The 20,145-nt window shown below is 41.5% G+C and overlaps 1 protein-coding gene across 1 annotated transcript in view; it reads right to left on the bottom strand.

The window, feature by feature from the left end:
• The window catches only part of LOC113409635 (chromodomain Y-like protein 2), a 77,808-nt gene that overhangs the window by 29,534 nt on the left and 28,129 nt on the right, over positions 1 to 20,145 (bottom strand). The window contains exon 2 of the mRNA XM_026663778.2: positions 5,922 to 6,516. Coding sequence (XP_026519563.1) covers positions 5,922 to 6,516 — 595 coding nt within the window. The remainder of the gene's footprint in view (positions 1 to 5,921; positions 6,517 to 20,145) is intronic.

The following is a 20,145-nucleotide window of genomic DNA, read 5'->3' as shown; positions in this document are numbered from 1 at the left end:
CATTAACCTACAGCACACCCTTACACTTACTGACAGGGAAGAGCTGAGCGGATGTGGCTATTTCACGGGAATTACAATGCTGTGTGTTGAAATGGACTAGCTAGTGTGTATGGCAAGTCCAGCCCCCTAGTGGACAGAACCAGTGCGGCTCAGGGCATTTTGATTTATGTTGTCCTCTAATGTCCACCAGGCAAAAAACTTTTACCCTAATGGAGGCAGATATAAGTATTCATATAGTCATTTGTTACATGGTTCTGTTCTGCCATTCTAGGTAACAGAACTAATAAAATACAGTAATCTTGTGATTAAGGAAAATTAAGAGTAAGTGGAGGAATGCAGAATGGAGATTTCTTTTTATGTTGGTAAATGTATTAAAAGGTGGGGTTGAACATTAGAATTTTAAAGATACAGATATTAATATACATTGTGAGGTGCTTGAAGCTTTTATCACCAGCTGTTGATTCCCTTAAAAGATAATAGGAGAAGATGGTAAGCACTACTTGATCTGGGCTTTCAAGGTTGGGGCTGGATTCTTCCCTTCGGCAGAGAAGTCTATGGAAGAGGCAGTATTTTTCCAGGCAATTATCTCCTCAGGAGGGAGGGTGCAGATTGTGGGCAAAAGGTGTAGTCTCCCAATCCAGCAGATCCTGGGAAGAAAGCAAGTCCATGGGATGCAGAGGCAAAAGCTGTGTCTGTGGCTATCCCAGCTGCTCTGCTGAGTCTGACATGGCTGCACAGTGGTCCAAACCTCCAGTAATGTGCATGCAGGTATGTGCGTGCAGGCGCGTGCACACACATCTACAAGTACACCATGGGTCTGTTGGTGAAAATTGTATCCGTGGGGTGTGCAGGTGATAGCCCATCCAAGTATATGTGTATACAAAGCGGGGCATGCATTAGTGGAGGCCACTTTAGGGAGCCACTGAACCTCAGTCCCCGAACATATATTATTTTATTTCTACAGCACCATTAGTATGTGTGGTATTTTATAGACAAAATACAGGTTATTTAATTATAGGGTTACTCAGCTTATGGCATAAATTTAATTATCAGGTTAATTCAATTATTCATTATTGCTATAGTATGAAAGGCACTTTTGGTTCAGGGTGATGGGATATGGGGCCTTTCACTTCTAGGCTATGGGTTGGACTATAGCCAACATTGGGGATGACTGAAGACTTAGTTGCTGTCCTATGTAAAAGGAGTTGGTGATGTCAGTCCAGTACTAAGTGGACATATGCCCTCATCACAGCTGGCATCTGTATTAATGCTAATAAGCCTTCCTGTAAGTGTGCAAACTGAGGAGAGAACATATTCGTCTCGGCCGGAAATGAATAGCAGTGCAGATTTCTTTGATTTACCTGTGGTTTCTGTCACACTCTCTAATTTCTTCCTGACAGGGAATGGAAGAAATTTCAAAAGCCTATAGCAAAAAACTTTAAAAGCATTACTTTTAGTCTGTCTTGCCTGCTCCTTCTTGCCCGTTTTCTATCCCTTCCCCTCTTATTTTGGTTGCATAGTTTGTCCCCTTTTTCTCTTCTCCATTGTGCACGTTGGCCACTGCAAAGTGAGCCTGGATGGAATCGTCAACTCAGGAGTGCTGCTAGACATAGAACTTTTGGAGGATATGCATCTCAACTCAAGATGTAGAGATCAAAATTCAGCTTCACTTTGCTTCTGGCTGCAGGAAGAACAGAATGGAGTGAAGGGAGCAAGACGAGTGTAAAGCACAAGAATAGAAGTGAAGGTGTGGGGCAGATACAATGTAAAAATCATTATAAAGAAATGTTCTCAGATAGTTTGGGCCATCTGCTGTTATGCCATAAGGAATATCCATAAGTGTCTGCACACCTGGGAGCTCAGGGCAAGGAAGGGCTTTTTTTCTAGACAGACCTGTCAAGGGTATTATTCAAGGAATGGGAGATACCGTTTTTTCCCCCCCCGTTGGGACAAATGAAAGTTTATTTGCCCCTCGAGTTCTTGTTTTATTTTCCCCTTTTAACAAAATGATCTTAAAATATAAAAGGAAGGTATGTGTAAAAACCACTGCATTGTGAATAAATACATTGTGTACTGGAAAATGAATTAAGAGCAATAGGCATTAAAAACTTTCATTCATTAAAACCTATAACTACAAAAAAGAAAAATAACTTAAATGTTATACACATGTAAGCAGAGTCAGGATGAGCTCTATCCTGACATCTGGTGGTTAATTATGGCGAGTGTGGAAAAGAACTTCAGGGGCTGATCTTGTTTGCATAGGCACACCCACCCGCCTGGCATGAGACAACAGCAACTGATAGTGGTTACTTTGGATGGGGTGGGATCCCCAGTTTCTCTGTTATTGGGGCAGGAGGAATAAAGTGTTGTTACCCTGATTATGTGAATCAAGGACAATGAAACTGTTTTATGACAGAGGATCTCACCATCACCTAAGTAGCACTCACTAGACAAGGGACATGGGTTCCACAACCCAGTGAATTGAGAGAGGATGGGGACAGCTTCTTAGCTCTTTGAGCTCTGGTCAAGTGTAGGTAGTCTCTTGGTCTATCCAAGGCCGTGATCAAGTGTCTTGATGTTTTTGGTCTTTTGGCCTCAAGATGAAAACCTTGCCTTTGTTTCTGGGACCTTGAAGTGAAAAAATTCTCTTTGTTCAGGCCCTTTTGAGGGCCTGAAACACCAATTGCACCACCTCCTCTCTCCACTGTTGAATGTCAGAGCTAACTTTGATTCCATTAGGAGTCTAATTACAGGCTGCTGAGCTGAATTCACTTTGGGCCAATGGTGCACTAGCACTGGGACTCCCCTATTATGAGCTGAAATCACTAAGAGCTGAAATCACAAAAGAGCTAAAGTTACTAAGAGCTGAGATCACTGAGTGCTGTGTTAACTAGTGGGGGAGCCTGAAGCTATATTGCTAAGTGGCTGGTGGAGCAGTTTGCGGAGACGGCTGGAGGAGCGGCGCGGAGCCTTGCAGGGACGGTTGGAGTGGCCCAAGGAACGGCAAGCGGAGCTGTTTGAGGGGACGGCTGGAGTGGCTCACAGGTCGGTGAGCGGAGCAGCTCGTAGAGCAGAGCAGTTTGTGGGACGGCAGGAAGTGGACTGGCTCGTGGTGAAGGCTGCAGCGGAACCCCATGGAGAGAGGGCTGGTTGGCCTCGGATCACGTAAGGTGCCCCTTAATATTCTGCGTGCCGCCCTTTTACTCTGGGGCTGCACTGACCAGGGACAGAGACTTTGGGGTTTGTTGGACTTTTGGGACTTTGGGTGGTTGCTGGACCCAAGAGACTTTGGGGGTGTTGGACTTTGGGGACTCTGGGTGATTTTTGGGTTGCTGGATTCAAGAACCAAAGGAAGGGACACGGCCCAATTTGCTGCGGTGGGTCTTTTGCTCATGGTTTGTGTTAGGAATCCTGTTTGTGGTGTTTTTTCCAATTTAATGCTGATGTCGTTTACCTCATGTTATTGAACATTTTCTGCTACACTCAGACTCCGTGCTCGCGAGAGGGGAAGTATTGCCTCTTAAAGGCGCCCAGGGGGTGGTATGTAATTGTCACTGGGTGGGGGCTCGAGCCGGTTTTGCATTGCGTTATTGAAACGGAACCCCTAGATACAGAACCCGGCCCTCGTTGCTGCCAACTTAGATGGGCAGAAGGGTTACACACACAACACAGCTGAAGCTCAATTTTCAAACAGACTCCTTCACCCAAACCCAGCAAAGCCCAGAAGCCCAGACTCTCAGCTTTAAGCACGAGAGTTGCCTCACTGAAGCCTTTGGGATTACTCATACGCTTAAAGATGAGCTTTCTCTGGACAGGACATTTGGATGCTCAGATTGGAACACAGGTGCCTTATTTTCAGCCTCAGGCCTTCACTGGCTAACATGAACATTGGTGCATTAATGCCTGTGTGCGCACTTGAAAGGGTTCAAGTTAATGGGCATTTCGGTGCATCTCACTTGCAAGGCTTTAATTTCACAAAATGCAGGTGTGAACTTCTTATGCAATACCCAAATAACAGCAATGGTTGTGTAGTGTGGCAACTGCTGGGGTAACTATAATAATCAAGGTTATGGGATTAGCAAAGAAATATACTGCGTACTCATGTCACTGAAACAATACCAAAACGGTAATTAAGGAATTAAAAACACCTTGATGGCCATGTTGGGGCAACCTAGTATGGCTCCTGTCAAAGAATACTGCACCTCTCTAACCTACTAGAGTTCTTTGAACGTGTGTCCACAATGTAGTGGATAATGGAAAACTGGGTGATATGATATGATTTATGTGGAATTTCAGAAAACCTTTGACAGTCAGTCATTCACAAGAGGCTATTAAGGAAACTAATACTATCATGGACTAGAAATTGGCTAATAAAAATAAAGAGTGGAAAAGAAACCATTTGTTCCATCATGGCAAATGATTAACAGTGGGATGCCCTACGGACCTGTAGTAAGATTGGTTTGTTTGATATACATATAAATGATCTGAAAAGGAAGTGAAGTGATAGAAACATCTGTAGTGAACAAAATTTGACGACTAGAAGAGATTGTGAGGAACTAGAGAGAGAGAGTCCTGAATTGGCAACATCACAGCAGATGAAATGGAAGGAATTTGAACTACTCATACACATTGCTGGATTCTAAATTAACTGTAATCACTCAGGAAAAAAGATTGGTGGGTCATTGTGAACACCTCAATGAAAACCTCTGCTTGCTGTGCAGCAGCAGTAAAAAACCCAAACAAAATGTTAGGCAATATAAGGAAAGGAATAGAAAACAATACTGAAAACAGTGTAGTGCTATTATATCAGTCAGCAGTACACCCTCACCTGGAATACTGTGTTCAGTTCTGCTCACACTGTCTCCAAAAATATACAGCAGAAACAGAAGGGGCCAGAGAAGGGCAATGAAAATCATTAGAAACATGGCAAGACTGCTATACGGGGAGAGATTGAAAAGATCTGGCACTCCTTGGCTTATTGAGGCGATGCATGAGAAATTGGTTGCTCCTATTTACCTTTTCACAGACTATAGGAACAAGTGGATATTCAATGAAATTGAAAGGGAGAAACTGATAAAATGAAATATACAACACGTAATTAACCCACAGAAATTATACAAGGTATCATCAAGGTACGATTTAAAAAGGATTTGACAATTCTGTGGGCAATGAGAAACTCCACAATTATGTTAAAACAGGATGATTTTTTTTATAAGGGGTATAAACTCCATTCTCCAGGACATAAGCCAACCACTAACTACTGGGTTAAGGAATAAATGTCCCCTCTGGGCAGGTTATTATAAATTGTCTACTAGGGGATTCCTTGTACCTTCCAATGAAGTCTTTGTCTTGCACCTTCCTATGAATCAAGTCACTGTCAAGAGATACTGACTTCTGGGCTCATCTGGAATGGCAATCCTGAATAATTACCTCCTGAAAGTTAGTAGTGGCAGTAATAAGTACCGTAAAATTATCCAGGCACATTTATCACAAAGTTTAGGCAACAAATTAATACTAAGATAGTTTCCAAGATCCTGCCTTTTCTGGAGTGCTTGGCCGGTACTTGTGGAATTGAGAAGCAAATAGTGAGTTGGTAAGAGGTATAGCCAGAATTTCAGTGTTGTACATACCTCAATTGTCGCCCCCACACCATTCCTCGGCATCCCTCCCCCACAAATACCTGTAAATAAAACACACCAGAGAGGTGTGTGACACAGTCCACATTGCCTCACATGACTCAGCGGGAAAAGGGAGGGAGGTGAAGAAGTGGATCGATGGAAAATTGTGTGCAGAGTCTGGACCTTTTTCATGTGCTTATTACTCATGCAGTATGACAATAACTTTTCCATGAATTGGGCTCTTTTATCAATTGCCATAATTAAAACCCAACAGAAAGGACTGTTGCTGTTTAAATCACATACCGATTCCATTCACAACAGGCACATCATTATTAACTTCCAACATGCTGGGCAAATCATGTTCTCCTTCGTGGCCATTTAAATCCATGTTTTGCTGTTGTGAGCCATTCCCAAAATGTCTAGAATCTTTCTCGTGACCAGCATCTCCATTCTGTAGGCCATTGTGAGGCTTTTTCAATGGCATGATCTGTAAACCACTGGGGGTAGTTCGGTAAGTCACAGTTTTAGCGGCCCTGTCACCAGCAGGTGCCGGCTTTGCTGTGTACCCTCTTTTCTGTTTTTGAAGAGATGGGTTAATTCGCTTTCTTTTATGTGTTGACCCTTTGGCCTTCCCAGATTCAGAAGGTCTGTGTGATATTTTCTCAACAGATGACCCTCGGCTTTCTCGTAAAAATTTTGGCGCACTGGTCTGTTTCCCATGTTTTGCTCGCTTTTCTCTAGTGACACGTAGTCCGTTGAACTCATCAATAAATTCCTCACAATGCAATAGGTGATGCTCAGGTTCCCACGTGTCCTCATTGCTTCCATAGCCTTTCCATCTGATAAGATATTCCCATTTGCCCTTTTTGTTCTTCCTTTTGTCAACAATCCTCTCAACCTAATAGAAAAAGAGGAGATACCATTAGCTGTTCGAAAGAAAAACAATTCAGTCATGAAAAACATTTAGGGTCTGATCCCCAGTTACACTAAGGATCCTATACACTGCCAGAGGCTGTTTACCAGGACCTTAGTGTAAATGAGAATCAGGTCCCTATTGTGAATATAAACTGATATTGCATTCTGGCACTGAACGCTGTGTACTGTCTAAGCAGGCTAAACAGAAATTTTGCCAAACAGATCAAACATATTCTCATTTTTTAGAAACCTCTCCGATCCCCTCCCCACACTTGTAGTCCCATCAGATCCTCAATAGACCCTGGCTGACTGTTGATGTGGCCTACCTGGCTCCTGCATATACTGCTTGATATTCCATTTATGTATCACAGCTAAATGTTCCCATTTATCAAAGAATGCTCACAAGCAGATCTGGCTGTATATATGGAGGAACTTTGCTGGCCCATTTGGTACGTTAATAGCAATCCCATTTGCAGGCACTCACCTGTTTTCCCTGTGAAGGAATCTTAACTGTAATAATGTACACCGTGTTTCCTGAGTATGGCTAACTCTGGGAATATACGAGGCTTAGGATCAGTAAAGAATGTGTGTTACCATTGAAACTGCATTTCTAAAATGAGACCATATTGTCATCCTCCTCAGCTATCTCCCGTTGAAAAAAGCTAAAGTATCTTTTGCTGCACTCTTTATACATTGAACGTGTGTACGTATGCTCTGATAGTGACAGTTCTCTTATTACCTGAACTATAGGAATTCCTGCTACTTCATCTCTGAAACTATCTCGCAAAGAAATCGTACTAAATTGTGTGGTCATCCTGTATATTGAGGGCCACATTTGCAACATTGTGTGTGCACTTTTATATTTGCCAGCTCTCCCAAAGTCCGATTTCTCTATGGATGCAGTGTTTGCACTGAAATTTGTGCACACACATCAGTGTATGTGAACTTAGCACATTTATTTTTGAAAATCTGGCCTCTGATGACTGACACTAAACTGAAACTAACTGATTTGCATCTGACACCAAACTTAATTCAGGTCTCCAGATGTATAAAGCAAAAGTTAACAGTACTGGTACAGACAAAGAAAAAATTAAATGGGTTAGTGCAACAACTTTTATTGGTCCCCTGAGGTGAAAAGTCGGCATGTTTACATGCACTGTGCCACTTCCCTCAGCTTATTTTCACTTCTCCCCGCCAAAACTAAATACCTGTTTAACAGTTATCTCCTATTCCTTTCTGGACATATCTACTATTAGCTCCTTAACTACCCTTTAAACTACAAAAATGTCCAACTGAATTCATTTTGCACATGCATATGTTGATTTGTTTGCACAATTACATTTTTTTCCATACATAAAATTGATGCCCTCAAATTCTGAAGGCATGATTAAAAAAAGCATGCTGAAAAACTGCTGACCATAATACTTATCAGTAATAGATTCATAGATTCTAGGACTGGAAGGGACCTCGAGAGGTCATCGAGTCCAGTCCCCTGCCCGCATGGCAGGACCAAATACTGTCTAGACCAGCCCTGATAGACATTTATCTAACCTACTCTTAAATATCTCCAGAGATGGAGATTCCACAACCTCCCTAGGCAATTTATTCCAGTGTTTAACCACCCTGACAGTTAGGAACTTTTTCCTAATGTCCAACCTAGACCTCCCTTGCTGCAGTTTAAGCCCATTGCTTCTTGTTCTATCCTTAGAGGCTAAGGTGAACAAGTTTTCTCCCTCCTCCGTATGACACCCTTTTAGATACCTGAAAACTGCTATCATGTCCCCTCTCAGTCTTCTCTTTTCCAAACTAAACAAACCCAATTCTTTCAGCCTTCCTTCATAGGTCATGTTCTCAAGACCTTTGATCATTCTTGTTGCTCTTCTCTGGACCCTTTCCAATTTCTCCACATCTTTCTTGAAATGCGGTGCCCAGAACTGGACACAATACTCCAGCTGAGGCCTAACCAGAGCAGAGTAGAGCGGAAGAATGATTTCTCGTGTCTTGCTCACAACACACTTGTTAATACATCCCAGAATCACGTTTGCTTTTTTTGCAACAGCATCACACTGTTGCCTCATATTTAGCTTGTGGTCCACTATAACCCCTAGATCCCTTTCTGCCGTATTCCTTCCTAGACAGTCTCTTCCCATTCTGTATGCGTGAAACTGATTTTTTCTTCCTAAGTGGAGCACTTTGCATTTGTCTTTGTTAAACTTCATCCTGTTTAACTCAGACCATTTCTCCAATTTGTCCAGATCATTTTGAATTATGACCTTGTCCTCCAAAGCAGTTGCAATCCCTCCCAGTTTGGTATCATCCACAAACTTAATAAGCGTACTTTCTATACCAATATCTAAGTCGTTAATGAAGATATTCAACAGAGCCGGTCCCAAAACAGACCCCTGCGGAACCCCACTCGTTATGCCTTTCCAGCAGGATTGGGAACCATTAATAACAACTCTCTGAGTACGGTTATCCAGCCAGTTATGCACCCACCTTATAGTAGCCCCATCTAAATTGTATTTGCCTAGTTTATCGATAAGAATATCATGCGAGACCGTATCAAATGCCTTACTAAAGTCTAGGTATACCACATCCACAGCTTCTCCCTTATCCGCAAGGCTCGTTATCCTATCAAAGAAAGCTATCAGATTGGTTTGACATGATTTGTTCTTTACAAATCCATGCTGGCTGTTCCCTATCACCTTACCACCTTCCAAGTGTTTGCAGATGATTTCCTTAATTACTTGCTCCATTATCTTCCCTGGCACAGAAGTTAAACTAACTGGTCTGTAGTTTCCTGGGTTGTTTTTATTTCCCTTTTTATAGATGGGCACTATATTTGCCCTTTTCCAGTCTTCTGGAATCTCTCCCGTCTCCCATGATTTTCCAAAGATAATAGCTAGAGGCTCAGATACCTCCTCTATTAGCTCCTTGAGTATTCTAGGATGCATTTCATCAGGCCCTGGTGACTTGCAGGCATCTAACTTTTCTAAGTGATTTTTAACTTGTTCTTTTTTTATTTTATCTGCTAAACCTACCCCCTTCCCATTAGCATTCACTATGTTAGGCATTCCTTCAAACTTCTCGGTGAAGACCGAAACAAAGAAGTCATTAAGCATTTCTGCCATTTCCAAGTTTCCTGTTACTGTTTCTCCCTTTTCACTAAGCAGTGGGCCTACCCTGTCTTTGGTCTTCCTCTTGCTTCTAATGTATTGATAAAAAGTCTTCTTGTTTCCCTTTACTCCTGTAGCTAGTTTGAGCTCATTTTGTGCCTTTGCCTTTCTAATCTTGCCCCTGCATTCCTGTGTTGTTTGCCTATATTCATCCTTTGTAATCTGTCCTAGTTTCCATTTTTAATATGACTCCATTTTTTAGATCATGCAAGATCTCGTGGTTAAGCCAAGGTGGTCTTTTGCCACATTTTCTATCTTTCCTAACCAGTGGAATAGCTTGCTTTTGGGCCCTTAATAGTGTCCCTTTGAAAAACTGCCAACTCTCCTCAGTTGTTTTTCCCCTCAGTCTTGATTCCCATGGGACCTTACCTATCAGCTCTCTGAGCTTATCAAAATCTGCCTTCCTGAAATCCATTGTCTCTATTTTGCTGTTCTCCCTTCTACCCTTCCTTAGAATTGCAAACTCTATGATTTCATGATCACTTTCACCCAAGCTGCCTTCTACTTTCAAATTCTCAACGAGTTCCTCCCTATTTGTTAAAATCAAGTCTAGAACAGCTTCACCCCTAGTAGCTTTTTCAACCTTCTGAAATAAAAAGTTGTCTGCAATGCAGTCCAAGAATTTGTTGGATAGTCTGTGCCCCGCTGTGTTATTTTCCCAACATATATCCGGACATATAAATAATAAATTCCAAGAAACCTTTGTCTATTCTTGGGCAGCGACTGTGTCTTCATATATGTTTTTGCCACCCTGAGCACACTTGTGGCCGTCAATGAATAATAAAAGAATATAAGCAGACTGCTACTTCTACCTGCGTCTTGCAGTGATGCTTCAGTTTAATATTTTAGGCATAACAATTACTTATATGATAGGGTGTATGAAATCATTGAAGGGACTGAGCATCAAAAGGAGATGGTGATTAGAAAGGGGAAAGCTGGTATTTACACATTTTAATGGGCAACTATGGGAAAGAGAATACAGATGAAATGCAGGACTATCCAAGAAATTTGAGTCTGCGTGTTTATCTTTGAATGTTCATAGTTTTAAATCAATCTATTTAGTGCAGCATCAATAGAATCCTGAAGGAAAGAGATCCATTTGGAAATAGAAAATAATTCATTAGAGTTAAAATGATTACAACTACAGTGCAACACCCATTATCAGCAACTGAGGTCTGTTTCTTAAACGGTATAAAACGAAAGTGTCCAATGCTTTTCCAGATTAGATATAAAACCAATCCCACATATTTTTATCCATTCACAGCTCAAAATTATGTTGAGATGTAGTAAAGGGCAAGAGTACATATTAGTAATTTATGTTAAAATACATTACATGGTTATTGTAGGTTTCCCCAAACTAAGCATTATAAACTCACACTGTTGAATATCGTTATAGCATCAAGCACAATTACTAGGCCTTTCAACCTGGCCCCCTTTTCCCTGTGGCTTCATGTCCTTCATTTATGCCAACCCCCTTTGGAGTGCTGCTCTGCCCTCTAAATGTATTCAGCAGAAGCACAACAGTGCTTCAGTTCGGACATGAATTTCATATTTGTTCCCCATCACGTGGTACAACTTCCACCAGTTCCCTTCAATGTGCAGTGAACACCAACAGCATGATTGGCCATATATTTTTTCCAAAATGATTGGTTTTAATTTCTACTATATCAGTTGAAAATGCTCTGTAATAATCTTCTTGCATTTAGTGTAAGCTTTCAGAAATTCATAGGAATTGTTCTTAAGAAATTATTCTGACAACTAGTGATTAATGGAAATGATATTTTAGTTTTTCTCTCAGAATACACAATTTCTGTTTAAGTAGAAAGATCTCTGTTACTTCCACTTCTTATTTTCCGTATTTCCCATCAGTTCACTCTTCAATGAACAATGTATAACATCTGCAAAAAGCAGTCTTGGTAGTCTTGTATTTGACACCTTGAATTTATTACATTTGGTTTGGAAAACTAGATATTTAATCTAATAAAAACAACATTACCTAATTACGTTGCTGTCCTATCTTTTATAAGCACAAGTACATTGTCGAAGTATCATAGTTAAGAGTGTCAGAATTTTACATGTGTCATTACTTCTTTTGACTATACGATAGGCATACAAGCTAATTCTGGGTGAATCGAAATGTTACTAAATATGTTTTAAGAGAAGAAATGGAATGAAACCATGACATCTGTGGAAATGCATTTTTAATGCTACTTTTCAACTTTCAAGTGTGGATGATTCATAATCTTAGCAGTATTCTCACCTATATAGGTTAAGAGGAATGACATAAATGAAATAACATCCTTTTTGATTAAATACATATATGGGGACACAGTATTAGTATTAGATCAGGAAACAATGGTACAGATCTGTAGAACTTTGTAAGCTAAAATGTGAATGCAGAATTTGTGCATGCAATTAGTGATTGCATGAGCAAATAACCACTTAAACGTAATTAGTGAAATTGCACAAGTCATGTCTATGCATGTTCTTGAATTAGCACTTGAACTTCTATATCAGTGGTTTCCAAAATTTGTATAACATGGACTGTTGAACAGAGATGATACATACCGCATACACAGCATGCACATTTTGCTCATTCATAAAAAATACAACATACAAATCATTTGTGTATAGAAGTAGTAGATCAAATCTCAAAAAAATTGTAGGTTCAACCCTTAAAAATTAATTTTCTCAGTTCAATGACGTCAACAGGCATTGGTGTATAATTAAAGCACTGTGCATGCTGTCACAATTCAGATAATCAGATCTACACAGCAATATAAAACTCTTCACATTTTCAGCAAGATTACATATAATTCAGCCTGCCTAATCATGAAAACAAATCACCTTTCCAACAGGATATGGTTGGAAGATTACATACCTAAATCCTGATTTCCAGAACGGGCAGAAGAAATTACCTCTTTTTTGACCACATCTATCTGTATGTGGACAGATGCTGTAAATAGTAATCTGGGCAATGTGTGGTAAAAATACAGGACTAGTTTTTCAACAGTGCTCAGCCCCCACATTAAAAGCAATTGGAACATCTGAGTGCTGGGCCTTTCTTGAAAATCCAACACAAAGTTTAAAAACTAGAAGAGATCCAATGACCCAACTGAAAAAACCCACCTTACTGAACCTGCATAGTGAAGGAAAGAGGAAAAGCTAAATAGCTACGAATATATAAAAGGAAATTTTACTTGTTCTAAATCACCCACAAACAGAACTTCAACAGACATCTTCAGGGAAGAAGTTCAACAGACAAAGTTCTGGTGCTAATGAGGCTCTACTTCTTCCCCTTCCTAGATTCTGTTTCTAGGTTTACCAATTTCTAATCCTCTGGAATCTCTCCTGAAGTGAGTGAACTGTTAAAAATGCCCATTAAATGTTCACTGGTTTGCCTGCTGTGATGTCTTAGAAGACTACAAAGAATACTCAGAATATAAAAGTGAAACATTGAAATTTCAAAATAGTATTTGGAAATACTTGAAATGTTTCTGTGTGTGTATTGATATGAATTGGGTGGCTGCATATGCCTGGGAGGCGAGTGGAGGGTGGGCACTGGAGGGGTCAGCCATTTTAATAATTGCATCAGGACTAGAGGTTGACACATAGGGGCCAGAAGGAGTTTTCATAAGCAAAGATCTTTTTAGAGGCAGTCTACACTCTTATGGTGTACCTGGACCTCTGGTTCTAACAAGGAGTGTAAACATGAGAGCAATGTACTGTACAGTACACACACACACACCCCTATATTATCAGGGCCTCATATTTTTCCTACTTTAGGTACACTCTATTCTCTTTCCTACATGAGCGTAGTGTCCAACTCCATTGAAGAAAATGAAGCATAAACCTGACACTGTGTGAAACTAGGCAATACAGTTCTCTCCCTTTCTTTGTGTCCGGAATCTTCTGGTTTTCTGAGGCTGAAACCTGGGAATAGAGCTGGCCAGCTCCTCTTTATACCAGTTTACACCAAAGGAGGCTACGGCCCACACCCTGCTGTGTTTGCAAAAAACCAAACAGACCACAACTATGGTTCTTCCATCCATGCTCACATCTCTAGCTGCCTCCTGGCATGTTTTCTTAGAATTCCAACCACTATCTGAAATTCAATCTCTTTCAAATTGAACTTCTCATCTTGCCTTCCAATTTTTGCTCTCCTCTGCCTCTTTTCACTATTTCTTTTTGACAACTGCCATTATGTTTCCTGTCTTCATTCCCATAGTCTCAGTGTAATCTTCTCTCTATCTCCCCCTTTCTCACCTTTTCCAACCATTTCAAGTCTCTTACAAGGTCCAATGCTTCTTCCTCTTTAATATCTTTTCCTTGCTGTCTCTGCTACCAAAACCTATTTTCATTCCCATGTCTTCTCTCACCTTGATTATTGCAACTTTCTCCTGGTCTGATCTAATTGCCTTTCCCTTCTACCTATTCCAATTTGTCAAAATAATACCTGTGTTCAAACCATATTCCTCTCCCACCCTAATCTCAAGGGGATTTTCTAAACCACTTGACTGCATTAGTACATACAAAATACATTAGCATCCTTCAGGAAAGTCCACAGTGCTATGGTGCCTTTCCCATTGGGCAAGGTCCATTTAATTTCAAATGCAGTTAAAATACCATAACCCCCCCACCCTAGCTTTTGTGGATTTTAATTTTGTCATCAACTTGTAGCTTTTAAGGGTGTCTTGCTAGCTGGACTCTTGTCTAAAAGCCTATATAGAAGGTTCCAACATACATTCAAATGAAAGGCAGATTCTTAATGCAATGTGTGGATTTTGAAATTCCATCTGCCATTGTATTGTAAGTATTAATATTTAAATTATTAAAGGAACACTGCCAAGGCTGCAGGCAGGAAAAAAAGAGACCTACCAAGCTTTTACTTGTGGGTGTACATACTGTAACACGACCGATGGTGAAAATGCTGTGTTTGCTGACTATTCATGTGAGCAGTCAGGGTCATGAAATATACAAGAATCCTACTCTGGAAGAAGGGAATTTTTGTATAATTCAATACTGTGACCACCCTCAAGAACAGAGCCAGAAAAGGGGAGTAGAGGGATGACAGGACATGCACATGTTTGTGTTACACACACACACAGACTGTGCCCTGGGAGTTTTCTTGCTAGGTCGCTTAGCAGAACAATTGGTAACTCTTACATTTAATTATTTTTAAACAACACTGACACTCTCATTTTGGAAAACTGATTCGTTTTTCAGGATTAAGAGCCGTGTTATTAGGAAAATTTCTTGGTTTTGGATAGATTTAATTTACACAGACAACATTTCTTGTACCTAAAAAGATTAAAACATAGACCATACCCTTGCACCATTACATCAAAAGGACTAGGATGCATAACAGTGAATGAGGCTTCTTTAGGTTAATCAAAGAGTAGTTGATTAGAATTTTCAAAGTAGTTGCTAACTAGTTCTGTGAAGTAATCTAGTCTGTTCAAAAATAATATTGAATGCAATAAATTCCCATCAAAATAGTCACATTCCCTTCTCTCATAACAAAAATGCCTGTCTAAATAGTTCAAAACTCACCTACAAAGTGTCAAAGCACAGAGCACAACATGTAGAAAGATAATGAAGATGGGTTTCCCACTTATTTTAAAGAATAATGATGCAATTACATTGCCAAATCACCATTTTCTAAGGCAGGGGTAAACTGTTCCCTTGTACAGGAAGTAAGCCAATGAATGTTCTTCAGTGTTTATTTTTTTTTACAAAAAGCACAAAATAAGAAGCCAGGCTTCCCAATGTCTCAGCTTCTGTTGGATAAAAAATTAGAATTTGGCTATGATTGCACACTCGACAATCCTGCTAGTATAACTTATTTCAAAATGAAGCTGGCATTTGAGTTTGATGACGAATACTTATTTTTATTTCACTACTAAGCTACAGCTGGTAGTTTTTACTATGCAACTAAATTTGTTTTGTAATGGTGTAGTGCATACTTTAAATATAGAAACAATAGATGTGTTTTCAGTTTGCATGCTAACAAAGGAAAAAATAAGTACAGGTTCCTATTTACTGCTAAAAGTGAGATTTAAAAATAAAGCCTGTACATTGTGTTAATGCAAAAGATTTGAGAAGTGGATAAACTTTGTTTTAAATACAGCTATGTTTGTAGAGCTATGTTTGTATGGTCTATTTTTGTGACTAACATTGATGAATACAGGGGAAATGAGGCATCAACATTTTTGTAAAGCACTACAATGCTTGCCTACCATAGGAGATGCAAGTTCGGCTTTCAGCTTTTGTGGGCCAGATCCTCAAGTGGTGTAAATTGGCATAGCTCCCTTTGAGTTCAGCATAGCTATGGAGTGTTGGGCCAGTTGATAATTTGGCCCATCTGAGCTTAGTCATATGTACTGAGGGAGTGAAACATGAAACAGGATGCAGGTGCACGAGGATGCAAGAGTTAGGCTACATCTACACTACAGGGGGGAGTCGATTTAAGATACGCAAATTCAGCTACGTGAATAGCGTAGCTGAATTCGACGTATCACAGCCGACTTACCCCGTTGTGAGGACGGCGGCAAAATCGACTTCTGCGGCTTTTTGTCGGCGGCGCTTACTACCACCTCCCCTGGTGGAGTTAGAGCGCCGATTCGGGGATCGATAAATCGATCCCCGAGAGGTCGATTTCTACCCGCCGATTCAGATGAGCATTAAGAAGTACATTAAGATGAGCACAAAGATGTACAACTTTGATGAGCATTAAGAAGTAAGGGCCTGATTCTGAATACACTTACTCTGGCTTTCCAATGCCATAACTCCATTAGTGTCAATGGAGTTGCTGCTAATTTACACAGGTGCGAGATCGGAATTATTTTTATTTCTCTTGGTTTTAAAATTAGGGAACTTGAGTGGTGGTGACTGGGTTTTTTTTTTTTAAACTTCACAGCTGAAGGTCTTGTGCAAAATACTTACTGGTTGCCTGCTGAGATACCTTAACAGTAAGAACATACACTATTATTACTGGAGTATTTCACTGAAAATGTACAAATCTTTCTTTAATTGAGAACATTTGTTTAATTAAAAAAGTTGACAAAGTCTGCAAAGAATTAAATATCTATAGATTCTACCACTTTACTGCCCAGTTCTACCCACTACTCTATCCTCCTCATTGCACTCCTACTGACCAGGAAAGCATGAAGGGACAGACCCTTGGCTGGTGTACATTGGCATAGATCTATTGCAATCAATGAGGCTATACTGAGGCCAACCAACTGAGGCTCTGGCCCATTGTATTTTGTTTGAGAATCTTAGTTTTATCTGCTAAGGCCAATTTACCTGAAAAAAAAATCTGTATCAACCGAAGAATCTGAATTTTAAAGAGGTAATTTCAAACTCAGCATCACATAAAAATACCACTGTACTTGATTGATTATACTAACTGCTTTTATAGGATTTGGCTATATTTTCTTTCTGCTAAGGGCCCGATCCTGCTTCTTTGGAAATCAATGATAAAATTCCCATTGCCTCCACAGAAGTAGGATTTGGCCCAACTTTAGCAGTACTGCTCATGGCAATGATAATAATTCGAGTAAGAAGAGGTGAGTAGGATGCAGGCTGGATGTGAAGACCCTAAGAGGGCTGGTATTTCTGTGACAGCAGCACAGCTCTAACAATGGAATATGCTGGAAAGATGTTAACATTAGTCATGTTTTTAAACAGGTACAGGAACATATTAGAAGCAGTTATATTTTTAACTTGAGTGTCATTAAAGATGCTTTTCACTAGCATCAAACTAAATGCTAGGGGGCTATTTTACAATGTCCAGAAATGCAGGAAGCAATTACTAGTTTACATAAATGCTGTACCTGAAACCATTAGCGTTAATGAGCTCTGCCTGTTGTCTTTCATGTGCTTCTATTTCCCCATTCAGTTGCAGGTTATTTAGGTCTCCTGTTCTTGTAAATTTCTTCCAGTCTTTTCCTTTTCCCTATGGACCTGATTAATGCCCACTGAACCCAGTAGAAAATGTTTTCACCCCTCACCTCATAGAGTACTACTAGTCACTTCAGTTGGACCCTGTTGCCTCTACCCCATAGATCAGCCAAAAGTGGTGATTCAGTGAACAAAGATAATAATGAAGGTGTACTTTTAATGCTATATTAATAATAGTTTGAACTTCTGTGCTGTAGTGCCCCTCTTTCAGCATCAGTAATAAAATAAGCCTCCTCACTCGTGTGTGGCAGGTAAGTATTTGTATAGCTGTCTTGCACAACAGAGTGGTAAATGCAAGCAAAAAGAGGGTAGGGCCCAACTTTTGAGAAGTGTCTGTTCATAGTGGGTGAGCCCATGGATCTAATATTCAGAGATACTGAGCACCCACAACTCCAAAGAAGTCAATAGGAACTTTATCGATTCAGGGATGCTCTTTTCTTCCAGCTTCTTGCAGTGGGACATATAAGTAGGTATTCTTCTGGGGCAGTTTCTTGGCTGTGGAGAACTTATGCTCTAGGTATAAGACAAGAGACAACAGGTGGATACAACAGATAGGTGAGGGGAAGTGCAAGATAACAAGATGATACTGATCAGCATAAAAATAACTACCAAGAAGGAAGAATGATAGTCTACTATCCTCTCAAAAACAGCATTCAGGTGAGCAGTGTCACTGGGCAAGATTAGGACCTCAGTTATCTAGGGTTACCATATTTTAACACAACAAAAAGAGGACACTCCACGGGGCCCCGCCCCCGCACCTTCCCCGCCCCAACTCTGCCCCTCCTCCGCCCCGCCCCAACTCCACCCCTTCCCTAAAGTCCCTGCCCCAACTCCGCCCCCTCCCCTGAATGCTCTGCCCCCTGCTCCTCCCCCTCCCCTGCTTCCCGCGAATCAAATGTTCGCGGGAAGCCTGAAACAGGCAGGCAGGCAGGCAGGCAGCAGGTAAGCTGGGTCAGGGCAGGGCGGGGCGGGCGCGAGGAGGCGCAGCCCAGTCCGGCCCCCCCGGCCGAGCGGCTCCTTCCAGCGGCCAGCCCCGGCCAAGAGGCTCTGGCCCCGGCGTCTCCGGCCCGGTCCGGCTCGGCTTGGGCCCTGGGGCGCCGGCCCTGGTTCCAGCCGAGCACGCCGGCCCTGGCCGAGCGGCTCCGGCCCGCCCCGGCCGGCAGCTGAGCACCCCCAGCCCCAGTGGCTCCGGCCCGGCTCGGCTTGAGCCCCGGTTTTGGCCGAGCGGCTCCGGCCCGGCACCAGCCCCGGCTAAGCGGCGCCGGCCGGCGACCGAGCACCGCCGGCGCCAGCGGCTCCGGCTCCAGCCCCAGCGGCTCCAGCCCAGACCCAAGCCCCACGACCCCTCCCTATTTTCCCAGACATGTCCGGCTTTTTGGAATTTCCTCCCAGATGGGGATTTGAGGACCAAAAAGCCGGACATGTCCGGGAAAATCCGGATGTATGGTAACCCTAAGTTATCACATTGGCTTCTGTGGAGTCACTCGAGATTTACACTGGTGTAGTTAAGATCAGAATCTATCCCAATGTAAAATCAATATATTATGGGTGCCTGGAAGGAACCAACTACTACCTTACTGATAGTGCTAAAGACAGTTATGAAAGTTGTCAGCAGATATCAGGCTGATGTGTTTCCAAGAATCCACAGAATAGCTGATTAGAAGGCTACATTAAGAAACTGGCAGTCTGCAAAGGCCAGGAAGCAATGGAGCAGGAGCATATTTAACTGCTTTGATGTAAGTACATGTTCTGGGGTCATCAGAGGCAATGTGTGTGTGAAAGACCGTTTCCTCACAATGTGAATGAAAGACCACTTGCTATGGAGAAGCCTTAACACTACTGTGCTTGTACAAGTGGGATGTGTGTGAAATGAGCCATGTTCTGACTCTACACCATACTGCATGGCACACTACAGAGCTTATGTCATCATGCAGAAAGTAACACTTTGTAAATTCAGACTAGAGTCCTTCGCATTAATCAGTCTGAACTCTCTGCTATTTTGTAAGACCAAAAACAGGCAGTGAAGTCAGTTCTTCCCATCACCCCCCATTAACCATAGCTAGAGTGTTGAATAAAGAAGTTATTATGTAGTCACATAACTCTGATGGCAATAGAAAGTGAAGTACAAACACCACAGGGAGGATAGAGTGAGATTGGTACGCAGAAGAGTCAGACAATCACATGTTCCCTTCTGCTCTCCTCAGGGACAGCTAAACAGACCCTGTTGTGAGGCCACTTTGGCAATATCCAGAATCTTCAGCTTTCCTTGACCCCACTCAATCTGGTTTCAGCCTCGGTATTGTACACAAGCCAAGCACCATTAGCTGTTGCTTGCTGGTTCTTTTAGACCTGCCAGCCTCCTTCATTATTCTTGATCATGAGGTTTCAGTGACATGTCTGCAGACCTCCCACGTATAGATGGCGTTGCTATGGAATGTATCCATTCTTTCTTTCTGAGACAGGGTGGCATT

Source organism: Terrapene carolina, unplaced genomic scaffold (assembly GCF_002925995.2).
Source record: "Terrapene carolina triunguis isolate 2854851 unplaced genomic scaffold, T_m_triunguis-2.0 Scaffold33911, whole genome shotgun sequence".
NCBI classification, from domain to species: Eukaryota; Metazoa; Chordata; order Testudines; family Emydidae; genus Terrapene; species Terrapene triunguis.
Note: the sequence above shows the minus strand (reverse complement) of the source record. Positions and strands in the feature narration are given on the sequence as shown.